We start from the raw sequence: 10,914 nt of genomic DNA on the forward strand, positions 1-10,914 counted from the left end.
AGAGCGGCAGCGTTGATAAGCAGCGCGCAGGCGCGCTCCCCGCTCTCTTTCCGCTCGGCGAGGTGAGTACGCGGGTGAGGCGGCTGCGGCGCGGCTTGGGCCCGAGAGCCAGAAGCAGGCCCTGCGCTCGGCCCGCTTCCCTTTACGGCCCCGGACTGACTCTCTCTCTGTTTCTCTTTGCCTCTCAGACCTGCAGCCATGGGCCGCCGACCCGCGCGCTGGTGAGTTGGGCCACCCGGAGGACGGGCAAGGCCGGGAGGAGGCCGCGTGGCCGCTCCGTCGGGGGCTGGCGAGGGCGCGGCGAGGCGGCTCTGCCAGGAGCGGGAGGGCGGAGGCCCAAAGGGGTCTCTCCTGGCAGCCGCATCTCCCGCTTTCCTCTTCTGGCGGGGGCCGCGATCGTGGAGGACGAGGGTGGGCGACCGAAACGGGCCCCGCCTTGGGGGCTCTGGGCTTTCCCGGCTTGCTTGTGGCCCGCGGACCCTTCTGCGTTGCCGCCTGTGGTGGTTCTTAGCAGCAAGGTTGCTTTCGTGGCATGGATATTAGACCCAAGCACGCACACGCACAAACATCCCCCGTGAGTTTAGCATAAAAACAAGAAATTTCTGCTAGATTTGATCAAGGGGCTGCCTGCCTAATTTTGCATCCTGCCTCCTGGCAGTGGCCAGTTGCATGCATGCATCAGAAACCCTTAAGCGGGACGTGAAGGCTGAAGCCTCCCCAGTCACTGCTAGTTGTACTCAGAGTAAGCCCACTGAAGCAAGCAGGTATGACTAACAGGTTCACTAATTTCAGTGGATGCACTCTTGAGTAGGATGTAGTTGAGTACAGTATGGCATATAAATATTCTTTATTTTATTCTTACGACACTAAGCATTAGATACTAAGCTTAGAGAGTTCCAGTTACAGATAGGTAGCCGTGTTGGTCTGCCATAGTCAAAACAAAAAAAATTTCCTTCCAGTAGCACCTTAAAGACCAACTAAGTTAGTTATGTCCAATTTATGTCCGTTTATTCTTTGGCGTAAGGTTTGGCCTGTTTGTCCAATATAGAGAGCTATAAAAAATTTTTTGTTTTGACTATGGCAGACCAACACGGCTACCTATCTGTAACTAAGCTTAGAGAGTTGATACTGAGAGTGGCTTTGCCTGAGACCACCTAATGGCCTGGTTCAGACTTTCATTCAAAGCCTCATAAACGTTTATGAAGCCAGGAACTAGCACTGGGGCTGAGCGTTCCCCCATTTCACCATTCTGTCACACACCACCCCCAGCAGGCCAGCATAAATCCAGATTTCCTGATACAAGCCAAGATCTTTGCATAGAAACTGACAAGGAATAGGAGACGTGCTTCTCACAAGTGCCCCATTCCAAGCTTCAAAAGCCATGGTTTGTTGAGCCGAAAACGATTGTCCAAACAGTGCTGTTGAGTAGCTAAAAACCTTGGATGTTCTGATTTATATATCAGTCTTTCAGATACTAGTATACCAGGTTTAGGGACAAGTGTAACTTTGTGGTAAACATTGCTGCAGAAATTACTATTGATCTTGGGATGGGAGCCAGATCTGTCAGCCAAATGTAAATTCCAGTTAAACACCTTGCTTTCGATAGGGAAAGTAGAAGTTCTTGGGTTCACAGAACTTCCCTTACTGTTAAGAAACAGTACTAGTATGGAAATAAAAGCCAATAAATACAGATAAGTGTCTACATGTTCTTTATTAATTGTATGAGACATATTTTTAATTTAGCACTTGCTTGGTAGCCATAGAGCAGCAAGAAACTGAATGTGGCAAGTGAGCAGACTAGCAACATGGAAGAAGGATTCTCTTCCTTATGTTTGCCCAGCATAGAGCTGCTGAAGGAAGGTTGGAGCTCTTCATCCTTCCACTGCTAAACTCCATTAGGCTAGTAAATTGGTTTAAAAGGCTAATATCTGGGACTGCATCTTGGACCAGTTTCTAACCACCAACCCCCAATCAGATGTGAATGGCCAAAGAGAAGGGTTGATGGGAACTGTAGTTCAACAACCTATGCAAGGCTATAGGTTCCCTATTGCTGGTTTAACATATTCAGCAATTGTGACTTTAATTTCAAAAAATTGTTTCTGATTACTTTATCTGTCTCTTTCTTCTAGTTATCGATACTGCAAGAACAAGCCCTACCCCAAGTCCCGTTTCTGTAGAGGTGTTCCTGGTAAGTAAGATATTTATTTTTGCCTGATGAACTGTTAAATTGAACTGCATGCATTCAGATAGGAATGTAGAATTTAATTCAACAGAGGATAGCCTGATGAGACTTAATTGCCTGGTCAGAGTGGATTGCACCTAATTTGGCCTATTAGGAAATCCGAGTTTTAGTGAACTGGCTGATAATATTAGTTTCTGTTCTCCAGATCCCAAGATCAGGATTTTTGACCTGGGCAGGAAGAAGGCCAAGGTTGATGAGTTCCCACTCTGTGGGCACATGGTGTCAGATGAATATGAGCAGCTTTCATCAGAAGGTACAGAGCACCAACGGACCACTCAAACCACTCTTTTTGCTGTGCTTCAACGGTCTGTCCCATTCACCCTGTCTCTCTTTCTGCAGCTCTAGAGGCCGCCCGTATCTGTGCCAATAAATACATGGTGAAAAGTTGTGGTAAGGATGGATTTCACATCCGTGTGCGCCTGCACCCCTTCCATGTCATCCGCATCAACAAGATGTTGTCATGTGCTGGAGCTGATAGGTGAGGAATGGGTAGAGACCCAGTTCTGGTGTTAAAATTGACCTTGCAGTCAATTAAGCCGACCAGCCCCTGCTGTTATCGGGGGGTGGTGTGCACTGACTGCGCACAGTAACTCCCTTGGTTGTGTACGTGCTCTGTTCCTTGTACAGTGCACCTTAAGGGACCCTGGGAACACTTGAGTCCTGGTGAGGTGCATGACTGGCTGAAGCTCTTGGCATCTACATTTGCCAAGAGGGCTTGACTGGTGGTGGGTGTAGCAGCATGGTATAGTCCTTGAGGATAACACCCTAAGATTTGGTTTTTTGTTTCTTATTAGACTCCAGACAGGAATGCGTGGAGCCTTTGGTAAGCCTCAGGGCACTGTGGCCCGTGTGCATATTGGCCAGGTCATCATGTCCATCCGTACCAAGGTGCAGAACAAGGAACATGTCATTGAAGCACTGCGCAGAGCCAAGTTCAAGTTCCCTGGTCGCCAGAAGGTAATATGTGTGTTGGTGGCGGAAGAATACTGTCAGTCCAGAAGTATACAGGCGTTGCACAACTAAAAATAGGGTGCAAAACGAGATAAATCTCTCAGTATAGCTAGTGAGATCATAAGCTTTAGTTTGCTGCTCTTACAACCTTTTGCCCAGAATGAACTTTGTCATATGACTTTCATCTACAATGACTGACTGTAAGTTGGTATGGAGGGACAGGCCAGTTGACCTGTAGTGTTGCTTCTCAGCTCGCTAACAAAGACAGGCTGATACTCAGTAGTAGATGCATAATAGCTGGGAAGTCTGAGGCAAGCTTCTGATGTCTTCTCTCTCACCTAGATCCACATTTCCAAGAAATGGGGCTTCACCAAATTCAATGCTGATGAATTTGAGGACATGGTGGCTGAGAAGCGCCTTATCCCTGATGGCTGTGGAGTGAAATACATCCCCAACAGAGGCCCTCTGGACAAGTGGCGTGCATTGCATGCAGCATAAGTGCTTGGTGTTTATCCACAAGCTGCTTTCCTCAATTCTTGAAGGAAGATGAATGGAAATAAAAAATGTCTATTGAGCTGCTTTGTTTACTGTTACGTTAATGTTACTGTGAGTTTGATATAACATCAAACATACCTTCACCCGCTTTTGGAAACAAGTGAACATAGTAATGAATTTGAATATCAGTATTCCTTTGTCAGTGTCACACAAGACAATTCTCACAGTAGTGAATCCCTCAGGCTGGTCTCCCATAAGCATTCCTAAGGATGGGGCAAAAAAACCTGCAAGACTTCCAGGGCAAAGTAAACAGGAAAAGGTTGCCCTGTAATTCAGAGCAGATTGGGAAGGGTGCCATTTCAGTGTGCATTATAGATGTATGGCTTACTGAGGCAGTATCCTGCTTCATCAGGGTTGGTTGGTTCAACTGAAACAAAAATAGGATTATCTAGGATAAACAATGTTGGGAGTTTCTGGGGGTAAAGGATGGGATATAGATGACAACTGAATGAAAGAAAGGAAGTGCTATTTTCAGAAGATACTACTTTTTTTAAAAACGTAATTTCTAAGGAAGCTGAATGCTGCGCCTAATTCCTACAACCCATGTAGGATATTTAAATTCACCCAGCCCTAAGCTTAGGTGGTGAATTTTGTGGCAACACCTGGATACGCCTGCATGAAGGCTTGCAAGTCCTAGCTACAACGTAGATGGGGCTCTTCTGTCACCTTGATTTTCATGTTGGAGGCAAGGTGCGGGGGGGGGGGGAGTGTATGTGCATTAGACTGCTTTTACTGTATGGGGATTCCACTGCTGCCCTAGATGGATCTTGCTGAATGGAATAGTCAGAGAAGTTAGTTTCTTTTGCCCTGCCATTGCCCTTGCTTCTATAGCCAGAAGGATGGTTGACGGTTTAGAGCTCTCGCTGGGCTTTCGGAGCAAGCCGAAGATTCACCTCTACAGGATAGTGGTCGCTGACTGCTAGGGCCTGTAGGAATGAGATGGTGTGGATTATTCAGGTCTCTACATCACATTCAAACTAGCAGCCAGTTAAGAAAGGAGCCCAATTACACCCACCTCTTCCTCCGATAGTCCAAGTGCTTGTGTGAAGTTGAAGGGCTTGGCAGATCTGGGTACAATGGCGCCAAGCAGCTCTTCTCCATGAACTATAATCCTAGCATGGGAGGAGAGAGTACAAAAGTGGAGTGTGATGGGTCTCTGCTCTGCCCCCAACAAAAAAAGCATGGCCAATTTACGTGAGACAAAGCAGGAGTCTAGTGTGCCAGGTTAGCTCTTAAGTTCGTGGCCTGGCTATGGTACAGATCAGGAGTAGTCTCTGCCTCTAGTGTTGTCTGCTCTCCAGCTCAACAGACCAGAAGCAAAACCACACCAAAAAAGGGCATATGGTATACACTGTAAGTGACACAATCTCAGGGCTTACTTTCTGTCTGGCATGCTTGCTTGAAAGGTTGGCAAATACTGGATTGTTTTTGGGAGTAAGAGGAAGCATGTTGAGAATGGGTGAGTGGAGCTGAAAAGTGTCCTCTGGTACCTGTCATAGGCACAGCAGGTCCGGTGGCTGACTGTGGTGTCCTCTCCATCACCAATGAGCCAGTGGAAAGCAAGGTGATTGCGCAGGCGGATCCCAGCCCAAGCACTTGCTGGGATGTAGGCACCAGCAGCATTCAGATCTCCCAGCAGCATCACATTCTATTCAGATCACAAGGAAAGGGTTGTATGTGAGTAGCATTTCCACTAGAGGAGGTGGCATGAGACTGAAAGCTAGTTGCTGGGAATCGGGAGAAGGAGAAAGTCCTGTTACACATCTGGTCAGCCACTGTGAGAACAGGGTGCTGGACTAGATTGGTCTTCTGATCCTGCAGGGCTTTTATGTTCTTAGTGACTTGCTGAGTTTACAACATCTGCCCCATAATATACCTCAGTTTTCCACCGTTGCATCAGTTCTGTGCACACTCCAAACAGCAGATCAAGCTCTTGGGCAGCTTCCCGAGGACTGGTGTGGTGTAAAAGTAGCACAAAATCTAGGATAGCTGTGGGGTGGAAGACAGCAGTTCAGATGATGGGAGAGGTTTCACTACTGATCTCCCTAATCTTTCCTTATAGTGGCTGTTTTTACACACACATGCACAATAACAAGAGCTAGCTCCTTTACCTCAGCTTCTCAATACATTCCATTTCTTCTGTTTCCTCATCTACCCTAAGCACCACTGAACCATCCAACTAGGGCTATACAGTGGTACCTCGGGTTACATACGCTTCAGGTTACATACGCTTCAGGTTACAGACTTCGCTAACTCAGAAAAAGTACCTGGGGTTAATAACTTTGCTTCAGGATGAGAACAGAAATTGCACGGCGGCAGCAGCAGGAAACCCTATTAGCTAAAGTGGTGCTTCAGGTTAAGAACTGTTTCAGGTTAAGAACGGACCATAAGAAATGCCAGGCTTTCAGTCCTAAAACCGAGGTAATCTTCCATAACTGCCTTGGAGATAACAGCTCCTGGATCACCAAGAATCTGTGGACAAGTATCCAGAACAATTGAGACCTCTGTGTGGAGAAACTGGGTGTTACCTGTGTATGGAGAGTGAAAGCGAGCAGCAAAGGGCCCCCGGGCAAATGCCTTGTAATCTCTGGCATCCTCATCCCCAAACTGGCACCAATCAGTAACTGACACAACATCCATTCTGTCAAGGTAAAAAAAGTAGGCATCAGAGGGAAGATGCATCCAAGGAGCCTTCATTCCTCAAAGGGTTAAAGTATGCATAATCTCTCTCGACTGTTGAATATGAGGGTGAACTTGGATCTGGGAGATTTGGGTCTGTGCGCCTTTGAGTGAGTTCTTATCCAAGTAAACCTGTGTCTGGTTTTGTTCCAATACAGAGCCTGCAAGTGGAAGCTCTCATGACTGAATGTTCCTCTATCCTTTCTAAAATATATATATATAGATGTCAGCACCCTGATGCTCCCTTTCACCCCGATTTGCAATCTGTCTTTGTGAAGGGGTCATTATTATGATTCAATCAGGTAAGCCTCTGTCAGCAGGCCAAAGTCTCAGCCCAAACACAGGTTTATATCCTCAGGAGATCCAGGCCTTGGTTCCCCAACTACAAACCAGAGCTGTGAGACCCAACCCTAATGAGCAGGTGTGGAGTAGTGGATGGACACTTAAGTCCAGCTTTATATGTGGCAAATCCAGACTGAAATCGCTGCTCAGCCAAAATAAAGTTCACTGGAAAATTATTGTCTCATACCCCAGTTTGCCCAAATACATTTTTCTGAGGCTAAAAAATAGTTCTGGAGGAAGGGTGGGATTATAGGGGTAACAAATATGGAAATGCATATTGTTAAAATGTGTTATAATTGATTGGCAATTAAAATACCAGAATTGGCCCTACCGTTAGGCAGTGAGGTGGCTGCCTCAGCTGGTAGATGCCGTAGCTAGGTGGGTGGACAGGAGGGGAACAGCAGTGCAAGGAAATTGTTGTTGTAGCTGTTATACCTCACCCAGCCATTCTGGACAGCTTCCAGCACATATTGTATGTTCAACACTGTGGATCCATTTCTGTGGAACCCACAGCTGAGATCAGATAGCTGCCCCCCCTTGAAGTTTTGACATCTAGTGAAAATGTTTTCTTTCTTTAAAAATCAGCAGGCATTTTAGCTACGTTTTCTGATTTTTTGGTTAGTTTTAACTGATTTCATATTCACTGTATCTTTTTAGCCTTACTGCCTAGTGACTTGGGTGTTTATTACTGAAATAAGTAATAAATAAATAAATTCTCACACTGCTCAGCTTTGGTGCTTGAAATTGAGGAAGGCAGGTATCATTTTGTCCTTCACCTTGGGTAACAAAATGGCCATCCCTGTAAAACACTATCCTGGGAGAGGGGGAGTTTGGTTCCTGGGGCTCTGATTTAGTCATGTTCCCAGCTCCCCCAGACATTACCGATACACAAAGATATTCTGCTCCTTGTAGCTGCCTCGCCCCAGCCTCTTGCTCTCCAGGCGGCTGTAGTGATGAGAGGGATCATACCTGCCAGGGATAAAGAGTTCAAGATGCCACTTTGCCTAATAACAGAATGGGGTGGTGCAGGATTCTCAGATGAAGAATGGAGCAATGGGGGGCGGGGAAGCCTTGTTAGAATGCTCCCCCACAATTAAAAAAGAAATCTCCCTGTGAATAAAAATAAACTAACTGTGTGATCTCCCCACACCACCTGTAACCTGAAATGGTACCATTCAGATTATACCCCCTCCTTCTACTGCATATTTTGACTAGGTCTATGATTAGCAGCCTCTGCTGGTACTACCTGTTCAGCTCCCGCAGCAACGTCTGAATAGCTGCACCCCTGGAGTCTCGCACCTCTTGGATGGCAGAAATATCACAGCGAGAGAGGATCTGGCAGTGGGAGAAGAGTCGGTGGTCAGGGCAATGAGGTGCTCTGGGCATTGTCACTGTCACACATGTTTCCCCCTTTCTCTTGGTCCTGGTTGCTTCTGCATTGCCACTGTTCTGCAGAACTTCATAGTGGATTAGAGTGCTTTGTTGCCCGCTTTTTAAAAACAACAGTAACCAGTTTGTGGTGCAGGAAGTGATGGGGAAATCCATTGACGTCTTGGATGAATTAATTAGTAACAGAAAGGAATGTAGGCACCAGGCCCCCTCCACTCATGAGCAGAGTGAAGCAGCAGCCCTTCTACCTCTGCCCTGGTGGAAAAGCAGCATCAACATCTGCCAGATCTCACAAGATCTTGCCAAACTCTTAAGTAAACAGATTGGAAAGAATGATCAAAGGTAACCAGATGCAGCATTTGTTCATATCACTGCCTTAGCTGCAGTGACTGGGGACGTTGACATGGTGGGGATGGACAAGGCCCTGGGAACCAAGACTTATGTGGAACGGTTGTGGGAGTTGGGTATGTTTAGACTGGAAAAGAGGAGACTATGATAGCCGACTCCAAAGGGATGTCACATAGAAGATGGAGCAAACTTGTTTTCTTCTGCTGTTGAGGATAGAACCCAAAGTGATGGCATCAAATTATAAGAAAGGAGATTCTGACTAAACATCAAAAATAACTTTCTGACAGTAAGAGCTGTTTGTCAGTGGAATGGACTCCATAAGTAGGTGGTGAATTCTCCATCCTTGGAGGTTTTTAAGCAGAGAGCTTTAGCTGAGATTTCTGCATTGCAGGGGGTTGGACTAGATGACCCTCAGGATCCCTTCCAACTCTACAATTCTGTCTCTAAGATTCCATGCAAAGGTTTCCAGGTCTTGCCTAGAGATGAATTAGGAATTGCTTAAGCACTCCAGTCAGTGTGAAGCTGACCAATGTGTGGTTTCTACACATTGCATTGACATTATAAAAAATCAAGTGGGCCAATGTTTGTCAATGTTTGTTTTCAGGCAACAGTCTTAGCGATGCCAGTATTTGAACATGGGACCTTTTGCATGCAAAGCGGATGCTCTATCACTGAACTTGAGCCCTTCCCTTAACACTGCTATAGTTATGAGATACATGCTCTTAAAATTCTTATGTTTGCAATTAAACCCAACTTTAATACATGCAAGAGCAGGCCTTTGAACTTAGCTGCTTGTCAGACTGCTTCAGCTGAAAGACCTCCTGCTCAGAATTCATTTTTGTTACATGGTCTTAAATCTGCCAGCTTGTGGAGTAGCTGGTACATTTTTCTCTCTGCTCTTTGATCATGGCCATCTGCCATGGATGCTTTAGTTGAGATTCCTGCATTGCAGAGGGTTTGACTAGACTACCCTTCAGGTCCATTACAATTCTATGATTCTATTTGCTTATCGCTGTAGCAAGAATACATTTGCAACCTGTCATCCACAATGTTTTTACCTCTGCCATAATCGCAGCTGCCCCCAGATCTCTAGGGTTAGGGATACAGTTCATGGTTTCTCCCTGGTCCTGAATGAGGTAACTGTGCCCCTGAAGGACCAGGTGCGCAGCCTGAGAGTCATTTTGGACTCACAGCTGTCCATGGAGGCACAGGTCAATTCTGTGTCCAGGGCAGCTGTTTACCAGCTCCATCTGGGATGCAGGCTGAGACCCTCCCTGCCCGCAGACTCGCCAGAGTGATACATGCTCTGGTTATCTCTCACTTGGACTATTGCAATGCACTCTACGTGGGGCTACCTTTGAATGTGACCCTGAAACTACAACTAATCCAGAATGCAGCAGCTAGACTGGTGACTGGGAGTGGCCGCCGAGACCATATAACACCAGTCTTGAAAGACCTACACTGGCTCCCAGAACGTTTCCGAGCACAATTCAAAGTGTTGGTGCTGACCTTTAAAGCCCTAAACAGCCTTGGTCCAGTATATCTGAAGGAGCGTCTCCACCCCCACCGTTCTACCCAGACACTGAGGTCCAGCACCAAGGGCCTTCTGGTGGTTCCCTCACTGTGAGAAGCAAAGCTACAGGGAACCAGGTCTTTCTCAGTAGTGGCGCCCTCCCTGTGGAACACCCTCCCACCAGATGTCAAAGAGAAAAACAACTACCAGACTTTTAGAAGTTATCTGAAGGCAGCCCTGTTTAGGGAAGCTTTTAATGTTTGATGCATTACTGTATTTTAATATTTTGTTGAAAGCTGTGGGGTATAAATAAATTATTATTATTATTCTATTTATTATTATTATTATTATTATTATTATTATTATTATTATTATTTCTAAGCAGGGCTGAGAGCAAGAATTGCTCATTAAACTAATGAAGCACTGTTATCACCATTGCCCTTGGTCCAAATCAATCACAAACTCACCTGGACAAGAGCTCCCATGACCCTCCGGTTTGCTGCCTTGGCTCTCCCAAAACTGCGTATGTTGAAAGCACAGATTTTGAAGGCTTCTGTCACAACCTGCACGCCCAGAAAGATGAGCAGAAGGGTGAAGCTCTGTCCCATAGCACTGGTGTTCCTTGATGTATGTACTGAGCTGATGCTGGAGGGTGATGATAGCCCAGAGGACTGTATTGCTGCATCAGCATCCAGGCAGGGGAGGGAAAAGGCCTTTGTACTGACTGTTGTGTTTGACATATGACAACCTTGCAGAGAAAGTGCTGGGCCACACCAGCATGATTACTCGCTGAGAGAGGGGGCATCCCAGAAGTCAGGTTCCCACTTTCTCCTCCCTACTCCTCACTTGCTGCCACTGTCCTTCCAGAACCAGCAACCATTCAGAATAAGCTGAA

The 10,914-nt window shown here is 46.3% G+C and overlaps 2 protein-coding genes across 3 annotated transcripts; one reads left to right on the plus strand and one right to left on the minus strand.

Moving 5' to 3' along the window:
- Positions 1-3,767, plus strand: RPL10 (ribosomal protein L10). Its single transcript, XM_083592541.1, has 6 exons — positions 1-221; positions 2,130-2,188; positions 2,388-2,495; positions 2,582-2,720; positions 3,037-3,199; positions 3,536-3,767. Exons 1-6 carry the CDS (start codon positions 199-201, stop codon positions 3,689-3,691), a joined length of 648 nt encoding a protein of 215 aa, XP_083448667.1. The 5' UTR covers positions 1-198; the 3' UTR covers positions 3,692-3,767.
- Positions 3,176-10,914, minus strand: LOC310752402 (deoxyribonuclease-1-like; the record flags this gene model as incomplete). Of its 2 annotated transcripts, XM_083592527.1 has the most annotated exons (8): positions 3,176-4,674; positions 4,764-4,860; positions 5,239-5,396; positions 5,625-5,737; positions 6,277-6,389; positions 7,652-7,738; positions 8,016-8,104; positions 10,487-10,914. In XM_083592527.1, 8 exons carry the CDS (start codon positions 10,757-10,759, stop codon positions 4,600-4,602), a joined length of 1,005 nt encoding a protein of 334 aa, XP_083448653.1. In that variant the 3' UTR covers positions 3,176-4,599. The 2 variants fall into 2 exon arrangements, with proteins under 2 accessions (XP_083448653.1, XP_083448654.1); XM_083592528.1 differs by lacking the exons at positions 7,652-7,738; positions 10,487-10,914 and having other exon boundaries at positions 8,016-8,314.

This window comes from Podarcis filfolensis (genome assembly GCF_964270895.1).
Source record: "Podarcis filfolensis genome assembly, chromosome: 17".
NCBI classification, from domain to species: domain Eukaryota; kingdom Metazoa; phylum Chordata; class Lepidosauria; order Squamata; family Lacertidae; genus Podarcis; species Podarcis filfolensis.